Genomic DNA, 21,408 nt, shown 5'->3' on the forward strand with positions numbered 1-21,408 from the left:
CAGAGCTACAAAACGTGCCTTTCTTTGTCAGGCCTTTTTGAATCCCAATAACTCAATAGTGCTGCCTCTGACAAATAGGACACCTGCCACAGAACGATGGCCACAGTAGGTGACAGAGGAAAATAGTGTCAGATGCTTCTCTTTCACACATTTCTCTACACAAGTTTTCTGTGACAGAATAGTCAAAGTAATAGCAAATGATAAAATGATACAAGGCCTTTTCAATAACTATTCATTTGGGGTTTTCTTCTGGCAAAATAAGACTACGTCACACCACAAGAATGTTTACATCTTTTAAAAATCAATTTGGGATACCTGAAATTTTAATGAGCCTCCATTAAGTGGATTTTGCCAACAGAGCATCTCTCTATTATCTGCATAGAATTGCCCTGACACTGTGCATGTCTGTGAACACAGAACTGCTCTTCGTGCTCCTGTGTTCAGCCTCGTCTTCATTTATGTTCTAGGTGGGGCAGGGTCTCTTTAGGGTCCTGGGTTACTGGCAACAGCTTGGAAATAGGCAATATATATCTATTTCTAACCAGGAAATATATTCATTAAAAGTAGACAAACCTGCTTTTTGTTCAATATCTTTAAACGATTTTAAGATGCCATCTAGTTGCCTACTCAGTTCTGCTTTCAAGTACTCCTCTTTTACCAGCGCTGACAACTCCTCACAGAGTGCCCGGGCCACTTTTATCTGCTTCGTTTCCTGCTCTATTTCCTGCTTCATGTTTTGGGCTGTTTCCAACTGTTGGTTCATAGCATCAGGGTGCGTGCTCACGGCCAGACTGCTGCTGAGTTTATTATCGAAGTCACTCAGTTTATCAGAAAGGCTTCTCAGGAGGCCTTGATACTGTGTGCTTTTCACAATGGCTTGGTCAATCCAGTCGCATCTGTCACTCAATTGTCCTGTTAGGCTATCCCATTTTTGGGTCACAGCTGCCAGTTGCTCTTTCACAATCCCATGTAAAGAAGGGTCTTCTCCAGGTCTGCTCAGAATGCCCTGGCCAGCTGCTGTTAGCTGCTCATATTGAGGTTTCCGAGTATCAAATTCTTGCAGCAGAATCTAAAGTAATGAGGACAAACACACAAATTATTGCATAACTGATTACAGAAAACATACCTTTAAGTGTCCAAACAGACAGAAATGGTAATTATTTATCCAGTTTTTGTTTTTATTTTTTAAGTTACCACTTCCCTAATTTTTATTTAAAGGGCAGTGTAAGTAACTTAAACAAATCCAAAGCATACTAGTGCTTTACAGAGATATCTTGTCTAATCACATTCTCCTAAAGGGAAAAAAGAATAGAATACATATTTTTGGTAATTTGGGCAAAAGGAACAAAAATTCATAAACAAATTTTCATATACAAAGGGAAAACACTGCTATTGGACAAGTTCACACTGCACTAACATCAAATATGTATTTTCCTACTCAATTTTTTCTCTTTGTAGGATTTTTGGACTACTGTGTAGCATTTTCCCTTAAAGAAAATGCACAGTGATAATAGTGTTAGAACATATTAATTCATGATGCATTGATTTACAAAGGTTTTTTAGCATAAGATTTAATGATGTTTATGGTCTTTATTATAAAGGTTTGAGCCAACAAATCATGCTGCTCAGAATGTATAGGCTCAACATGACTCTCATTATAAAATGAACGATCTCAAAATTTCTTGTAGTATAGTATTTTATCTATCTTTTATTTTCTATTTTTATCTATATTTTATCTATCTATTTCTGGGAGACTACCAAGATGAGAGGCAATTACTTCTCCCCAGATATTTATTTTTATCTTTTGTTTTCATTCGCTTCAGATTACGGATATGAACTAGAACACGGGACTCTTACCAAGACTTATTTGTATTTTCAGCTTATAGAATTAGCCTCCCTGCTCTAAAACCCATACTCTAACATAAGAAAAACGAACTGAAACCACAACAGAGCTTTTGCTATTACACCTGACTTAAATTTCCTGAACTTTTTTTTCCCCTTGTGGATTTCTCTGCTTTGTAATTAGATGAACGTCTGACTAAGGCACTGGGTTTCGGGGTTCCCCTCTGCTTTCCTTATTCTTTGTCCCCTTCTTATTCTGTCTCTCTCCCTCTCAGGACCCTACTGCATGGGTTTTACGAGTTTCATTATCTACTACCACAATCAAAATGAATAAAACATCAAAGGAGTAATTTCTGAACAATAAAGAGCATATACTAGCTTCTCATAAAAAAATTACTTAATCACATTAATACTTCAAAGAAGGCCCCTTTTAACAGGATCTGTACCACCCACGATATGACTGAAATAATTGGGGGACTGGGCCTACTCACAGGCCCAAGGGGACTACTCTGGGATGCCTCATAGCTTTAGTTCTCTGAGGGTTTCCCAATAACCTCAGGATGGTACCTTATGGGCATCTGAAGCATTACAAATATACTTCAAAGCAGCTAACGCACACACTGCCCAGAGCTAATGTATTTATAATGAAAACATCTGTTAAGTCAAGTTGCTGTGCACGAGATAGGTTATTAGGTAATACTCACCTGCACCTGCTGCCTTTGCGTGTTCAGCATATTTGGGTCAATTGACAAGGGCCCAAGAACACTGACCATCAGTTCTTTTTCCACAAGCCACTGTTTTAACTGGGCCTCTATAGTCTGGAATTGGGTTAGGTTATTGGAGGATTCTTCCAGTTTTTGCTGTCTATCAATCGTTAATTGATTGAGTTCTTGCCACTTAGACTCTGGAAGAAAAAGGATGAAACTGGTGTTTGGTTTTTATGCATTTTACATGAATATATCTATGAAGACTGTATGATATTAATCAAAATGATATGTAAGGGCTATTATTCCATTTTTATAACTCTTCTTACCTAGTTGAATAAAGGTCTAACCTAAGAGAATTAATTGCATTGAATGATACAGATTTTATGGACCTGGTAGTTGTGTGTCAAATGAAGTATAAGAAAAGGAAAACAGATTTGAACCTGATTTTAGAAGATATTGTGGAATATGGAATATTCCTTAGAGCAAACAGGATCCTGAGATCCCTCATTCCTTCTAGAAGTCCTATAGAGTCTGTTTATTCAAGTATAACTAACCTACTACAACAATGAACATTAATCCTTTTCTTTAATATCAAATCTTCAATTATCAGGTCTAGGTAAAAGGCTCCCAAATTTGTATATTTAGCCCCAGTTACTCTCTCCTATTCAAATCACACATTAACAACCAGCTGCTGGAAAGTTACAGTAGGAAATCTTACCAACCCTTTAAACTCAACATGAAAAAATGAAACTTATTATATTTCTCTCAAAACTGGTGGATTTTTCTGACTTTTAGTTTTCTTTCAAAGTTACCATCTCTCGTGTCATTGAGATGCAATAATTCAGAATGTTCTTTCATGAGTTTCCTAACTCTCTGATATTCTTGATCATAAAACCCATCCTTTACATTCCATATGCTGTAATTCCGTTTTGGCCCTCATAATGTTGTTTTGTAAAATTTTTTAAATTGCTACATAATACAAGTACATATTTTGGGGTACATGTGATAATTTAATATGATCCCCCCAGGTGATTAGTTAACCTCACCAAGTTTTGCCTGGACCAGTAGCTCTCAGACTTGAGCTGCATTAGAATCACCTGGAGGGATCACTGGCACACACTGCTGGGCCCCACCCACAGAGTTTCTGATTCAATAGGTCTGGAGTGGGGTCTGAAATTTTGTGTTTCTAAAAAGTTCCCAGGTGATGCTGTTGCTGCTGGTTCCAGGAGCACACTTTGAGAACTACATACCTAGACTACCAGTCTTCTAACTGGTTCTCCGTTATTAGTGTTTCTCAGCTGCTAACCATTTATTTCTAAAATAATTTCCCTACAAAGAAACATCACTTTTAAACACATCACTTCCCTGCTCAAATCCTTCAATAACTAACTCCTCACTGTCTAGACGATAAAATTTGAAGACTTTTGCCGGACATTCAGGGCCTCCTGCAATCTGGCCCTAGTCTACTACACACTTGATCTTAGCCAAACAGCTGAGAAGCAATGGCCCTAGTCTACTAATCTTGGAGAGTCTGTACTTTGAGATGAATTCTCTAATCCAGCCCTGCTGATCCTATCATAACCATCCAATCAGGCTTTTGCTCACGCTGGTCCCATGTCTGAGATGCTCTATCACCTATTCACATATCCCAACCCTACCCTCCCTTCATAATTCCACTGGATCTTACCCTCTGCAAGGAAGTCTTTCCTGCTATCACCACCCTCTAGACAGCACGCTCCCTGCAACCAAGGGTTATTGCTCAGAGCACTTAGTCCAGCACTTGGACACATTAGTTGCTCAATAAATATTCATTGATGGTTATGATTAGTTGATTTGAGAGATTTTTTTCACTTAGCATTATACACTAAAGGGATGATTTTAATACAATCTAATCCCTGAAACCTTATCTACTGACATCATTCTACATGGCATGTACTAGTCAAACACAATGTGACAACAAAATAATGCAATCAGAGCAACAAATCAGGAAAGAGAAATATCAAAGTCATCAGGATGCTGTTTTTAATTGCACATTCCTCATTCCTACCCTATCCTAAAACGTCTTGATAATACTCTTCCCATGTAATTCTGATATCCCAAGGGAGAGCCACTCAATTAGGGCCAAATTAATTACAATGCAACAGGAGTCTCTATAGTTGCATTAAATATATCTTTGAACATTAATATCCTTTAGAGTAACCTTTTTCAAACTAAAACATACTTCCAGATTTCTAAATTTATCACAGCACACCTGACTCTAAAGGAAGGACACTATTTAGATAAATATAATAGAACAATGGAAAGTAAAATAATTACTATAATCACTGTATACAGCTAAATAGCACTTACTATGTGCCTGGTATTATTCATCTAAGTTATACACATATTAACTTATTGAGTTGTCCAAACAATACTATGAAATAGGGAAAATTATTTTCCTTCTCTTATATTAATTTTCCACATCATTAGAAAAATTTTAAGACAATAGGGCTAGTGAAGAAAATTCTGCAACTATGAGGAGCAGTTTATACAGGCACAGTATAGAGGTGGGAAGATAACTCTAGTAAAGAATCAAAACTACCAGTCTTCAGTGATGGGCTACTTTTTAATACTGATTGGGAGAGATAAGACGAGAGTAAAATATGGGTCTGGAGCAGTCCCAGGAATCACTCCATAAAGAAGGGAGCCTACCTTTTCCAAACAAGTAAATGAAAGGAATATTTAAACTAAAAAGATAATAAAGCACAAAGCACCATAAAACTAGTAAAAAAGTCAATAATCATTAATGAGTACAATGTTACTCAATGCACAGCATTTTACTAACTAGTATCTACCTTCTTCAGAAAAATAAATTTAGTTACTGTGTTTAAAAAGAAAAACACAACATAAGATATAAAACATAAGTATATAAAACATAAGATAAGATACATACAAACACAAGCTATGCCAGTTCTCTGCACAATATAATTTGAAATGACACTTTTAAATATGGAAAAAATAGATTCTCAAACATTAAGGCAAATCCAAAAACATGTAAGGCTGTTGGATGTTTTCTGATAAAGATTGTGATACAAATGAAAAAATGAATGAGCTTCTGTTCTAGGGCTTTCATGTAAGTCATACAACATACCTATTTCTGTCAACATCTGTTTCCATTTGGGGGCCTCAGGAGTATCTGGGTTCTCCTCCAATAGTTCTGTTAATTTGTCTTTCAACTCCTGTACTTTATTTACATTTTGCTTCAGTTCAGCTTCAAATGACTAACAAGGAAAAAAAAAAAGTAACGACATTAAAGTGTGCCAACAGCAAAAGACAAAAACACAGTTATGATACAGCAGTTTTTTTCTCTAGCATGACCAAAAGAGGAAAAAATCCACTGCTAAACGATCAAGCTGGTGAGGACCTGGATTCGGCAGTTATTTTCCTTTCCTCTTCTCAGCCAGTCTTCAACTGTGTGACAAAGAAATCCCACAGAGGAGCACTCTACCTACGGAGATAATGACTCTCATCCCCATTACTGAGGAAGAATTTCATATTTTCAAAGCAACCACTTTGGAAAAAAAGCAAGATGGCATCAACATTGTAATTAATAAAAAAAAAAAATCAGCCTTGACAAAGGCTGCTAGCATTTGAGAATCTACTAGTGAATAAGCAGTTTTTTGGACAACACATGAGAGTTCAATTACAGGTTACTTATAGAAATTTTTGCAGTCATTGCCACCATGTAAAACCATTCCCCCAACCTTGACAGCTATAGAAAGAAATGTTGCCTATTAAAGAAAGGGAAGGCATTAGTTACCCTATTTTACACTAGACAGAACAGATCCCTAATACATTTAGCCCTTAAAGAAATCTTTTCCAATAGTTGGCTGGTTAATATCCCAGACGTCAACTGATTTAAAGGTGGTAAAAGTTGCTTATACCTAACAGTTTGCTCATCTTCATAATGTAAGTATGCAAAAAAAAAAAAAGTGACTATTATTATCAATCTCTACAGAAAGGCACACTAACCGAAACTATCAAATTTTGTGCTGAGGGTTATTGGGCTAGAAAACAGAACAAAGCTGCTGACCACAAGGGCTCAGTTTTGAATGCTAATCTGTTTTCTTTCATGTCTTCAGTAGGTTCCCCCACAGAATATACCTTATTCTGCTCAACTTGAGTCTTCACAGCTTCAGTATCTGTAGGTGTGGGTGTCTCATGCCATTTTGTTGCAGTTTTGTTCATTTTCTCTAACCACTGCATCATTGCACTTGATTCTTCCTGAGCTTTTTGCAATTTGGAGAGTTTAGAATTCAATTCTGCTATTTTGTCCTTGAGTAAGAGGCCAAGATCTTCATAATCATGACTTATGTCAGTCATATCCTTTTTAATGGATGTTAAACCTAGGAGGAAGAAAAAAAAGTTACACTGACACATTTTCAGGACATTTGGAGCAGAGGTCTGGAAATAAAAGTTTGTTTTACATGGTATACTCTTTTATTTTGTCATGATTAAGCCTACTACAATCAAGTCATAGACTTTTTAGAATTAAAAGGTTGGATCATCTTATAATGTATTTAATCACAAATAATTCAAGAACATTGAATAATACAAGTGAAATGAAAAAGGTATTTTAAATGGAATAAAAAACCCAAACAACAAAATGTTACTTACTAATTCCTCAGACACCAAACTCAACAAATTAGGTCAGATAATGTTATCTCAACAGACAAAATATCTCAAATTAACCAAATAAAAAAGAAAACAAAATCAAGTGCCAAACTGAACTAGATTTTACTAATTTCAGACAAACAAAAATGCATGGAATGTTATATAAATGATATTTGTAGAGATTTGTGACTATTAGATCAAATATCATTTTAATTCAAGTTTGAAATTTCAAATATAACTACTGGTTGCCTCTAAGAAGATTTTCTCTCTCAAAAAAATATCAAGTTACATTAATCAATAAACAATTAAAATTATTATTTACCTTTATTTGCCAAAAATTCCTGAGTATTTGCAGCTGTTCCTTCACCATTTACTACTCCGCCTGTAAAAATATTAAAACTGAAGTAATAGTAGATCTCCATACTATTCCTATACATTAATAGTAGATGGCATTACATCAAATCCTGTTAAACAGTGATCATTCAAAAATGTTATTACTACTCAGAAACACAAAATACTGATTCAACTTCAAAATCAAATGAAAATCTAAAATTTAAATATTGAACTATATCCTCTTTTTTTTTTTTTTTGTTTTGAGACAGAGTCTCACTCTGTTGCCTGGGCTAGAGTGAGTGCCGTGGCGTCAGCCTAGCTCACAGCAACCTCAAACTCCTGGGCTCAGATGATTCTCCTACCTCAGCTTCCCAAATAGCTGGGACTACAGGCTTGAGCCACGATGCCCGGCTAATTTTTTTCTATTTTTAGTAGAGACAGGGTCTTGCTCTTGCTCAGGCTGGTCTCGAACTTCTGACCTCAAGCAATCCTTCCGCCTCAGCCTCCCAGAGCACTAGGATTACAGGCGTGAGCCACCGCGCCCGACCTGAATTATATCCTCTCTTCTATATAAAATTTATTCTTAAAGTAGTAACATCATCTTAAATACTAGAGTTTCAATATGTTTATATCATTATAATATAAATTAATCATTAAATATTAATCCATAAAAAATCTGTGACAAAGTTGCTTTATTGCTAACGTTATCTTAATGATAAAGGTCCTGAAGCTCAGAAAGTGCTCAACATAGAAGTGTGTTGAACACAGTATAAACCACTGACAAACCAAGGAGCATCTGTCTTACTTAGGGATTGAAAATTGGCTGGTGCAGTTACACAGTGTTGTCATGGGTTTAACGGAGGCAGAATAATTTTTTTAAAGACATAAAAAAACCTAAAAGTTAAAACACAAACAACTCTATTACTAAACCGACACTACAGCGATGCTGACAGAGATAGAGATAGAGAGAGAGAGAGAGAGAGAGAGAGAGAGAGAGAGAGAGAGAGAGAGAGAGCACCCAGTGGTTAGGAGTACCTGGGTCTTGGTGTGTGACTCACCCAAATTTAAATTCCAGCCCCACTAATTCCTAGCCATGTGCCTGGACAAACTAATCAACCACATCGACGGGGATAACAATACCTAACTGTGGGAACTAAAGACCACTGTGAGAACTAAAGACCCACTGTCTAGCAAACAGGAACTACTCAGTGAGTAGTAGTCAACTAATATTTCTCTTTTATTATTAATCTATTACAATCTAGCATTGGTATCTTTTCATAACCAGAATCTTAAAAAATCAGTTAGACCTTCTCATACTAGAGCCCATTGGCTACCTATTCAAAACACAAACTCATTTCCCAAATCAACCCCACAAGAACAAGTATAAACAAATATAATAGAAACATTTAAATATCTGAAACTTAACTTTTGTCCTTTAAAAAAAAATCACCCACAATGGCATTTCAGATGGAAGTGGAAATACCCCATAGATGCTCAAGACTAATTCCTACCATGCTTGGTAGTTATCAAGAGTCAAAGAAACAAATAAAAACAAACAAACAAACAAACAAACAAAAAACACCAAAAAAAAAAAAAACCCCACTTGGTACTTATATTGCAAATATAAAGGGGACATGAAGAGCTAAAATAAATAAAACACAAGAGAACTCCTTTTCTTAAAATTAAAAACCAACTTGACACTTTAGGAAATCTGATTAGAAGAGAAAGGAGAAATCATCACACCATATATAATATGGGTATTCCCTGAAATGGGATTAATAGAGTGGAATAAATGGTTGGTTGAGAAAGGCCCAGCTGGAACAACAGTATCACAATAGGGACAGCTGGGGGCCTGATCGGACGAGATAAACCACAGAGGATACACAGCACTCTCAGAATAAAGATATGAGACTGCCTTCTGTCTATGCTCGGAGTTTTTTTTTTTTTTATTTGATATTGCATGTTTTAAACTAAAAACTATACCCACAACTTACTTAATTTTAGAATCTATATTTATATGCAACTCTCCCATTTTGTTGAGAAGAGTGGCTCAACCATGACTTAGATTGTGATTTAGATATGATGGCCAGCATGCTGAATAATTGTTTTCTTTAGGAATAGTGTACCAAATAAAGAGGATGGAAATAAAATAAGAGAGGGCCCCTCTGCAGAAAAGAGCCATTTCCTTCCCTCACTTCTTTCCCAGGAGCCCAGACTCATTTCTTCATTAAAGATTATAATGAGAATAGAAATATTTCAAATAGAATTTCAATATACTCATTTAATTAAGGTAAAAAACAAACAAATTTGAATCTGATCTGCCCCCTACCTCAATATAACACTCCTTATTCTTATATATTAATTTGGTTACATTTTGATTGTGGTCTGTAATAAAAGGAAACATAAGAGGGATCTGAAATTTGACTAGTACAGATACTTTTCCATGGCAGGTTTTAGTGTGTTTATAGATGCCATCCTTCTCCTCACTTTCACTTTGTTATTTCTGAGGTTATTTTATGCATTAATTAAAAAATAACATACACATATACAAATGAAATTAACATGACTGATTCTTATAGTTTTTGCCAAAATGTAAATAAAGCACATACCTGATTTAACTGCTGCTATTGCCTTTGCAGGGGTAGTCACAGCACTTATTAGGTTACATAGTGAGATCCCACTGTTGTTCACTTTCTGAATCTCTGGTGTTTTTAAACTCCACTTTTCTTGTAATTTCTTGAGATATAAAAACACATTATTTTTCAGTCTTCTTAACAGTTTCAAAGTTGCACATTATAATTCAATTTCTTAAACATATCTTAAAGCTGTAATAATTGTGGGCCCTGATTTTTGGGGGAGTTGAGGAAAGAAAAAGGCACCATCCCTATTTGTTCCCACAGCCAGGTGACTTAGCGCTGTTAGTAGTGAGAAGTGGGGTATGGCCCATTCTGCATTCTGCTCCTTGCCATAGTGGAAGTAAGGTTATTCCTAGCTGCCGCGGATTCCAAAGTAACTGTCAACTGTAAGTCTGTAAAACTGTAGGTCACAGCCAAGTTACAGGACAAAACAAAATGTATTAGGAACATTAAAAATAAATGGGAATTCAGAATTCCACTTTATAGCGTGTTTTAGTTATCAAAATTTCAATGAATTTTTAAAAACACACATCTCCACAAATTTGGAGTGGAAAATTGCCATAACTGGCCATAGGTGTCATAATTTGAGTCAGATAACAAAATACTTGTGTACTACTTATGCAGAAGATTCAAATAATTTCTATCTTCAAATATGGATTATAGTTATATTTACAAGCTATCATAAAATGCTGAGTGAAGAGAAATATATTTTACTAAATATTATGAGAAATGGTATCAAAAATAACTGAAAGTAAGTAGAGATTTAGTAGCGAAAGAAATTTGGATCCTAGAACAGTCAGAAACTCATTAATACATCTTTTTTAAAAAAGCAAATTAACTGAAAGTATATGTCCTTCCTCAAATGATCAGTTAACCCCATGTTATGATTTCCAAAGATCAACAAAATATATAGTATATATATAAAGATCTAACTTAGATATTAGATCAAAGAAAACCACCATTAGTCTTTTAACCTTTCATTACTGACAGTCAAATGAAAAATTAGTATTAGATACAATCATTCACCTTAGTTTCTTCCAAAGATTTTCCTAAATCCTCTGCACCAAAAGAAGGCTGCACAATGGGAACTCTTTCTGTTGTTTCTTTTATCCATGATTTCAATGATTTCACATGGACTTGGAAAGCATCCAATTGTTCTTGACAAGAAGTTACAGCTTCTTTTCTAGATAACAAAAGTCATAAAAATGTAAGCCACAGAAAGAAGATGCTCCAATGGACTAATTACCAATAAATAAATTCTTATTCCCATCTCAGGCTTAATATTAAGAAAACATCTTCCACGTGCAATCTAATCCTTTGATATAGGAGGAAAGCTGTCATAGGTGGCAAGTGAAATCGGCTAAATAACTCTTTGTTCCTCAGGCAAAGTTCATAGATAAAGACAGCAGCAGTCAAGAATCTGTAACCCATATGTAATGGCACTCTATAATGGTACATAAACTCTAAGACTACATAAACAGTTTTAACATTATTTAGATTCAATGAGCTTTGATCTGTCTACTTTATGTGATGCTTAATGCCAGCAGGCACAGACCCAGAAGGGAAACATTTACAAATCACCGACTTGAAAAAAACCTAATGCCACTTAGTGGTTTGTACACGCCACTACATTATACAGTCATGTTAATGAACTTCAGTGCTTCGGGAGAACAGATTGAAGTCTCCCAAAATGAGATGCAACCTAGTGACGGGAGAGTTTTAATGGGTGCCTTCCCCAAAGAGACTCAGGAAGCTCCACGATGAACCATATGGATCTTTCTGCACGCTGAGCACCACGGAGGGAGCATACACGCTCAGCACACAAACCACCACAAGGACAATCACATGGAGCATGTGGATGACACGTGCACACATGCAAGTGTGCAGAACATTGGCAAATAAGAATACACCACAGTGGGACTGATTACTGATGACTACATGGTTCTAAAGTTGGACCCATTTGAAAGAAAAAAACCCAGAGATTACCTAAGGAAACCAAGAACATTTCTGTGGCCATGTGAACTAAATATCCTATGACATGATGGAAAATATAGCTTTGTGAGAAGTACACACATCACTCAAAAGTTTTAGATAGAGAATTTTGAATAAAGAAAGAAGACTAGCTGAAAGAGAAATGACTATTTTCTATCTCTTGGGGGTCTTCTATATCAACTTCAGGAAAATCTGAGGTATATTCTAAAGCAACACAAGATAAAAAATATAAAAGTTAAGTCACAAGGCCCTGTATAGCATTTTAGCTCAACTTAGGTTCATTCTCTTATTTCTTGCTTTTTCATGGACTCAAGTCTCATCTGCTACTCTTTAAAAAGTAAACTATTACATAAAAAAGGCCACACTGAAATTGCACTTAGTTTTTGAATTCAGCTCAGAAAGCAAAGAACCATGAGCTGTCTTTCAAGGATATTTCTGCCTTTGCAAATAAAAATGTGATATTTGCCAACAGCTTCAGATATATCCAGTTTAGATCATTTTCAGAAATACACTATCACCACCATTTTTTATATAATGCTTTCTGCTCTCATGTAAGAAGTATTGAATTTTCCTCTTAAGCATTATAAAAAATATACTTAATTTTAATAGCAAAAAAATTATCAAAAAATATTTATAAAGTAGCTGTATGCTTATTCTCAAGTTTTCAAAATTGTTTCAGTTATCTATATAAGTAAAAAAAAAAGGAATTCATTCTAATTAGTATCAAGTAGAAGAAAACACAGTTTTTTAAGTGGTGCTTACTTTTCTTTGATGGTATCCTCCATTTCTTTGAATTTCTTTGACAAATTATTTGTTTTTTCAAAAACCAGAGCCTTATCACCTGGTAAGCCATGGCTGGATATCTCCTTCAGGAGACTATGCAAAACTTCAAGGTCTTTCTTGTGTTCTGAGAATTCAGAAGTTGATTCCTACAAAGCATTTAGATACTTAGTCAATACAGATGTTGCTAGATCTTCAACTGACATTCCATCCAGACATATGTAGGAGATCAAAATAGCTCTATTCAGAATTTCACAGAAGAATAAGTCTGCCTATGATCAGTACTCTAAATATAACTAAACACAGATATGCTATTTGAAAGAGAATACAGTAAACTTTATTTAATTTAAGAATATATTCTATATTTTGTCTCTTTGTGGGTTCTGGCACATAAGATGATACTTATTATCATCTATGACATGTGTGATAAATAGTATTTATTTCTAATCAATGAGCAAAGGCCTAAAGGAGAAGATAGGGTTTTGAGATTTTTAAAAGGGGAAAACATAGATCTTTATTAATCTGTAAGCAATTAAAATGACAATTACTAATTAATTATAATTCTGCCAATAAACGTATGAGTTTGTCTTAACTGTTAATCTACTTGGTCAGCCTCATGAGGATTTAGGGAAACACACCTGCATATGCTGAGACAATTCAGTAACATCTTTTCCTGGCACATCTACTTCAGTAAGAGCCTGAGTTTTTGTTTCCAAAAATGTCTGGAGCTTTTCTGAGAGGTTCTCAAACAGTTCTACTTTGGTTTTTAGCTTCTCCATTTTGGCGAGTTTTTCTTTGTGTTTATGACTTGCTTCGGCAAACCGAACAGACAAGTCCTTCATTTTGGCTTGCAGTGAGGATGCGGTGGATGGGTCTGTTGTTTCCATAAATTTCTTTACTTTTTCATTCATGGCATTGATACTGCTCTGACGACCTGCAATATCCTGTTCCAACAACTGAAACAAACCAAATATTGCATATGTTTTATAATGATGTTTACAAATAATGTGACAGAATTTTTTAAAAAATGACTATTCATAACAACGTAAGTTTGAACCACCTGTGACTAAGAGGGTTAACAGTGGAAACTGAATGACAAGTTTGATCTGTCCCTTGAGGAATCCCATCCCAAATCTCTTCAAGGGAGCGTGGATAACAGCTGGCTGGTTGCCTGAATAAAGCAGGAGGCTGCTGCTACTCAGCAAACCCCCAAGATCTAATGGAGCCTGGGGATTAGCCATGGTCCTAATTTTTAAAAGGCCAGACAACAACGTGATTGATCTGATTAGCCTCATGTGCAGCTGGCTGAAGCAATGATAAACAAGATAAGACTCAATGTATGTATAAGCCCTCCATAATGAATAATATTCAAGAAAAAGTACAGAAAACCCTTTCTATATGTCTTTACAGAAAAATAGTTTTACACACTTTATTTCCTGCAAGCGCTACTTCCCATACCGTTATATTCAGGAAATATCTCTTTTTTTTTTTTTTTGGTATCCTTAAATTTATCTTAAATCTACTTATTCTTTAAGCTTATAAAACTGTTTTTTTTTTTAACTGTAAGTGGGATTTTTTTTTTCTTTTTACAAAGTCACTTACAATGTTTTTACTGATGATATCCTGAAGAGCAGCAGAGTTTAAGGGTACCTGGCCCTGTTCTTTCAGAGAACTTTCCACATTCCCCATCCAGTCCAGCATTTCATCCAAGCCGTCCTGCACACTCAGCGAACGTGTCAGGGTTATCTGGAGTTTTTCATTTCGTTCATTAACAGACCTGGACAGATCATCGTATCTCCCAACAATGTCATCTAATCCAAACAGATCAGGAAATGTTAACCACCAAGTTCTGTTTGCCCTATTCCTTTTCAAAAATACACCAAGGTGAACCATAAATTTTCTACACAAAAATTTAAAACAGAAAAAAGTTTAAATGATAAAATCATAATGCATAATCAGGACACCACCTAAAACCTTAAGAAGTAAAGAAAGAAGAGAGCCTGGTGGAAAATGAAAAATTGAAATCTTAAAAAAAACATTATGTATATCATCATAATTGCATTTGAAACCAGATTTTTTGGATGCATCTTTTATCCTAGATGAAAGAGCAGTCCAAACAGAAAACCTTTGGAATAAATATTGGTTCTCAATCTAACATTTCAAATTAGCCATCCTTATTCATAACTATTTGGAAGAAAAAAAGGTGACAGTCAATAGACAGCTATCCTCAATAGAAAATACACTGTTATATTTATCAAGAATTAACTTTTACATGTAAAAATTATCACTCTCCCTCTCTTCCTCCCTCATACACACATGCTAAGCTTTGTCATCCTTCATAACTTAAGCAAAGTACTCAAATACACAGAAATTGGCAGATACAAATGAATTGAGAAAATAAACAATGAAAATCCACTTAAAGAAAATCGAGATTTGCTTCTAAAATATACAAAAATTGAATTTACTTAAAAGTTTAATAGCAGGAAAAAGGGAAAAATAAACTTAACAGGCTAACCTATCTCATATGAGATAAGCTTTACTTTCATTTCTAAAGATTTAAGATGGTAAAAAAAAAACCCAAAAAACTCTTTCTGGCTTAGTTTTCATTTGACTACATCCTGCATTCTATATTGCAGACCAATAAGTAGTTCAAAGAACAATGGTTTTTCACGTATTCATCTCTCTGAAATACAATCTTTTTTTAACCATGAATTTAATTCATCATCTATTGTTCAAGAATTCAGAAAGTATTTGAATTATTTCTGAATGCTTTAGTCTGAAACATTGTAGAATGCTTCAGTAGAAGAAAGTTGTGACTTGAAACATCTCTATAAAAGAAATATTTTACATGCTGTGTTTTGCCCATGAAACATAATCCATATACCAAAACAATATTTCTTTTAGATTATTTTAATGCTACATCATGAGAAAACAGCTGGTCAAATTTTCACTGAATTGAGAGGTTAAGTTTAGATGATTTAAAGAGACAATCATGCTCCTCTTACTAAACACAATGAAGCCCACAAGAATGTTTGTGGGGAGGGATAAGGCATTTAACATGCACCAAGATGCTATAAGCAGAGGAAACAAGCAGTGGGTTCAAATATGAGCCCTAATTTGAAAGTCACAAGAGCAGATGCTCTGAATTCAGCTGGAGATTGGCAGGTTAGCTGCTACTCAATTAGGCAACTCTGTGATCTGTTTAGCCATGGTAAGTGACTTTTCCAAACAAAGTCGGCTATTTTCATATAATAAACACACTTTAAGTGCTACTGTTTGCTATGGACTGAATGTCTATGTCCCCCCAAATTTGTGTGTTGAAGCCTAACCCCCAATATGATGTCATTTGGAAGTGGGGCCTTTAGAAGGTGTCATATTATGATATAATAAGAAATACTTGGTCTCTGACCCTAGTTCCTGACACAGAGCTCCTAAGACCTTGGTGATTTCCTAAGTAATAGGGCATCTGACACAGTTCCTAAATCCCTTGAATTTCCTGGGTGATAAGAGCATCTTTTGTTCTAAACAGGTAATGATCAGTGGACTCCTGGACAGTCTCGGGATGGGGGCTGGTTGACAGGGGAAGCGACCATGTCATCAAGAGTGTTGGAACTTTTAGTCTCATCCCCTAACCTCCAGGGAGTGTAGAGCATCTGAGAATTGAGTTAATATATCAATGGTCAATGACGTAATCAATCATGCCTATGTAATGACGTCTCCATAAAGGACTGGGCTCAGGGAACTTCCAAGTAGCCAAACAAATGGAAGTGTCTGGAGGGTGGTGCACCCAGAGAGGGCACAGAGACTCTGCTCCCCTTCTCCCATACCTCACCCTACACATCTCTTCCATCTGGCTGTTCATCTGTATCCTTTGCAATATCCTTTATAATAAATGGGTAAATGTAACTAAAGTGTTTCCCTAATTCTGGGAGCTACTTTATTTAGCAAATTAATTGAACCCAAAGGGGTCATGGGAACCATGATTTATAGCTGATCAGTCCGAAGTATAGGTCACAACCTAGGATTGGTGATTGGCCCCTGAAATGGGGGCAGTCTTGTGACACTGAGCCCTTAACTTTTAGCATGTGATGCTAACTTCAGGCAGATAGTATCAGAATTGAATTGTAGGACCCCCAGCTGGTAACCACTTGAGAATTGCTTGGAGTGGGGGGAAAACACCCCACACATCTGTTCATAGAAGTGTTCTTTGTTGTGCTGAATGGCATGAGAGAGGAGGAAAACCACAGGGTTTTCCTATCTCCCTGAGGAGGTAATGAGGTCCTGAGGGTGGAGCCCTTGTGAATGGGATAAGAGTCCTTATAAGAAGAGACATGAGAGAGATAATCTCTCTCCATCACTCTCAACCATGTGGGGATATAGGAAGAAAGCGGCCATCCGTAAGCCAAGAAGAGGCCCTCACCAGGAATCTGACCACGCTGTTACCCAGATCTCAGCCTTCCAGCAGCCAAAACTATGAGAAATAAACGTTTGGTGTTTAAGTAACCCAGTCTAAGGTATTTTTGTTACAGCAGTCTGAATGGAAACACTGTTTATTCTATACTTCCTAGTGATAAAATATTGTCACTGAAGTAAATTCTTATTTCTAAAAATTTTCTAAAAATTATTTTAGAAAAAGGCACAAAAAATCTACTGTAAGAATGTTATTTTTTTTAAGTCATTGGTTTTCTTAGAAGTCAGATATAGCTTAGAGAAACTCCTCTATATCTTAAATACAGTTTCACATATTCCTAGAAAATTATGCCAGAGAGTTTTAATGTCTTAAAATAATGTAACAAATGAATTTTAAAAAACTAAAAATGAAAATGTGTACACTTAACCATGGGGAAATGTCAAAATGCTTCTTCAAACAACAAAAATACAAATAAGATTAGTCTGTCTTTCTCCTTCAAATCCCTGTACCCAAGTAGGTCCTTACAGCAGTGGCTTCCAATATGGAAACACAAGATGGTACATCGGGACAGGGAAACAAAATGTTAGAAATTCATTCATATTTTCATCTTATACTTTAAAATTCTATATTTCTGTGTTTTATAATTATAGTACACATAATATAATAATATAGTAATATTACATATAATTGATATGCATATATATGCACACAGGCTGAAAATCATTTTTGATAAGGACACATGATCAAAAAAGTTTGGATGTCTGTAAGAATGAAAAAAAGCGTTTCCCTTCTACAGAGTGGTCTTAGAAAAGCAAAGTTCCATCCTTCTCTTCATATAAAATTTCCACCCAGATTTTAATTCTTGCTCTGTCTGGGGTGAAACATATGTCTCATCATCTGCTGTGAAGGTTTTTATTTCACACATTCCCACATAGAAATATATAATAACATCAACCCACACATTAAATATTATGAAAAGCAGCAAAGTAAAAACAAAAATACATACAATAAGACAGTAAAAAACCCTGAGATAATCCATTGTACATTTAGCATAAACTAAATACTGTGAGTAGATAAAAAGAATAATACACAGTAGTTCTCTCAAGAAATACATTCGTCTAATGCAAGAGGGCACAAAAGCACCACTATAACTATAAACAGGTTTCTAGCATCACTAAAGAATTGGGGTAATAGGAACCCTAAGTTTGAGTGAGACCACTCAAAAACTTCCTGTAGAGCACAGAGAGGTGGGAACACTGCTTTAAAGCACATCTCTCAACTCCTTAAACTCCCACTATTGATGATGACTCTCGGAGAGTCTATTTTGAAAGTCTATCTCTAGGTTTGAAAGTCTATCTAGGTTGAAAGTCTATCTCTGCCCAACCCCATCAATCAAGAGAATTTTGTAAAGTTCTACTTGTTGTGGTGGACATTACATAAAGAGTTTCTGTTACATTTTGCAAATATAAAATTTAAATTTAAATATACTCATTTGAAGCGACATAGCCCCATCCCAAAGACTAATATACTTGTCAAAGAAGGCATGCCTTTTCCCAGATTCAGCAACACCATTCCACAATGATCACAAACGACATAATAGATAGTCGTGAACATTTTCTCCCCATCTATCAGAACATCTTTATTTAGAATTCACCTGTGAGACAGGAAACAAGCCAATGAATATCTTACCAAGTGTTTTCTGGATATCATTCTTGGCTGGAAGTAAAGATCCCCTGGCATCTAAAAGCACTTCAGCTGTTTTTTTCAGTTTCTCTACAGCAACCTGCTGACTTGATATTTGTCCTTGCAGAGCCTGTAGGATTAAATGCTTTTCAATTATACTCAGTAGGACTGAATAATAGATTTCTAATATGGAAAAAATGATTTAAAAGATAAGTTAAGTTGGACAGAGTAAACTTTTCATCATATGAACTTTCACCATCATAAACTTATTCCAGAGTTCCTAAAATAAGGCCAGTTATAAAGCAGCATTAGCAAAAGCATCAGACAGGCTGGATAATGCAAACTCAGTCTTGCAATAATCCCCTGGGCATGTATTCATAATAATTTGCCTGATCTTACAACCCTCTAACTTTAGCCTGAGTTATCCCTCAATCTCCACTTCTAGCAGCTACCACCAAAAAAATGAAAAAGGAAGGAAAGGAAGGAAGAACAAAAATTAAAAACCTTCTGGACTATTTCTTACTTCAGGTAAAGAGATAATCAATGACGTCCCTATCAGTATATCTTGACTCTTGACTCAATGCTGAGTCATGTTTATATCCATTAATTCAATAAAAGTTACCATCTTACTTCAATTAGAATGGACATTGTTAAAAAATTTTAAAAAAATAGATGTTGGCAAGGATGCGGTGAAAAGGAAACACTTATACACTGTTGTGGGAATGCAAATTAGTTTAAACTCTGTGGAGATCGGTACGGAGATTTCTCAAAGAACTAAAAGTAGATCTACCATTTGATCCTGCAATCACACTACTGGGTACCTACTCAGAGGAAAAGAAATCATTACATCAAAAAGACATCACACTCATGTTTATTACAACACAATTCACAATCACAAAGATATGGAATCGAACTAAGTGCCCATCAACTGAGGAGTGGATAAAGAAGATGTGGTATATATATATCTCACATATATATATGTATGTGTATATGTACATATTTGTATATATATACATATATACACACACACACATATGATGGAACACTACTCAGTGATAAGAAAGAATGAAATAAAGGCTTCTGCAGCAACTTAGATGGAACTAGAGGCCATTATCCTTAGTGAAGTCACTCAGAAACAGAAAAATAAATGCTGCATGTTCTCACTTACAAGTGGGAGCTAAACTATGGCTACACAAGGGCACATAGTGTGGTATAATGGACATTGGAGACTCACAAGGGGGGAGGCTGGGAGGGAGTGAGGGATGAAGAATTACCTATGGGGCACAATGTATACTACTCAGGTCATGGGTACACCAAAAGTCCACCACTATACAATATATACACATAACAAAATTCAACTTTTACCCCCTAAATCTATTAAAATCAATCAAACAAAAATAAATCAATAAAAGTTGCTGAACATTTAAAAAATTCAAAAAGCCTTGCTATATTTGTGAAAATACAAAAATAAAAACAGACGCAAAGCTAACCCACAGGGATCTTCCAGTCTAAGGCAGGAAGTGATAAGTGCCAAAGGTGAGTAAGAAAAATGTTACTGGAAGTGAAGAGGAAGAAATATTGGGGAGGGATATGAGGGGCCACCTCAATGGTGATGGGTCCTCAAGAAAAGTATGGATCTGGGAGAACAATTCCCTGCAAAACAAAAAGAGGACACCAAGATGGGGACAGAAAAGTCACAGGAGAAGGGGAGAGTCCTACTGGTTTGAAAATATGTATGGGTGAAAAAACAAAAATAGGGCCCAAAAGCCTCAAATGTCAGGCTAAGGAGTTTACATTTTTTTCCCGTAGCAATGGGAATTATTCAAGGCTTTTGAGTAAGGTGTTGACATGCTCAGGGCTGTCCCATAGCAGGGCTAATTTCCCACTGCATGGGAAAAATTCTACAGGGAAGAAGTAAGGCAGAGATAGACACCAGTTGGGGGCAACTTCAGCAGTAACAAAGCAGTGAGGACCACTGAGGACTAAGGATAACTCTACTCCTCAGTCATCTGGATTAAGAAAGTGGAATTAGTTACAGAGTTGGGAAGAGTCCAAAGGAATTGGTAAAATGTTACCAAAATTGCCCAATATGGTAAGGACTAACAACATGTGGCTTTTCAAATTTAAATTAGTTGAAATTGAATAAAATTAAAAATTCAATCCCTCAGTTGCACTAGCCACATTTCAAATGCTAAGAAGCCATGTGTGACTAGTGCCTACCAGAATGGATAGAGCAACTATAGAACATTTCCATCATCATAGAACAGTCTACTAGACAGCACTGCTTGAAGGGACAGGAACAAAGAACAAGAGACAAGCGAAAAGAAGTATCCAAAGATTTTGAGCTAGGTATTAGCAGAATTTGTAAACA

General features: G+C 35.7%; 1 protein-coding gene across 3 annotated transcripts in view; it reads right to left on the reverse strand.

Moving 5' to 3' along the window:
* The window catches only part of DST (dystonin), a 441,573-nt gene that overhangs the window by 96,984 nt on the left and 323,181 nt on the right, over window positions 1-21,408 (reverse strand). For all 3 annotated transcript variants that reach the window (XM_045543787.1, XM_045543786.1, XM_045543784.1), the window contains 11 exons: window positions 19,044-19,167; window positions 14,546-14,754; window positions 13,582-13,899; window positions 12,926-13,092; window positions 11,198-11,354; window positions 10,145-10,271; window positions 7,525-7,584; window positions 6,693-6,934; window positions 5,680-5,809; window positions 2,547-2,746; window positions 574-1,069 (listed from right to left, as the gene is read on the reverse strand). In XM_045543787.1, coding sequence (XP_045399743.1) covers window positions 574-1,069; window positions 2,547-2,746; window positions 5,680-5,809; window positions 6,693-6,934; window positions 7,525-7,584; window positions 10,145-10,271; window positions 11,198-11,354; window positions 12,926-13,092; window positions 13,582-13,899; window positions 14,546-14,754; window positions 19,044-19,167 — 2,230 coding nt within the window. The remainder of the gene's footprint in view (window positions 1-573; window positions 1,070-2,546; window positions 2,747-5,679; window positions 5,810-6,692; window positions 6,935-7,524; window positions 7,585-10,144; window positions 10,272-11,197; window positions 11,355-12,925; window positions 13,093-13,581; window positions 13,900-14,545; window positions 14,755-19,043; window positions 19,168-21,408) is intronic.

Source organism: Lemur catta, chromosome 2 (genome assembly GCF_020740605.2).
Source record: "Lemur catta isolate mLemCat1 chromosome 2, mLemCat1.pri, whole genome shotgun sequence".
NCBI classification, from domain to species: Eukaryota; Metazoa; Chordata; class Mammalia; order Primates; family Lemuridae; genus Lemur; species Lemur catta.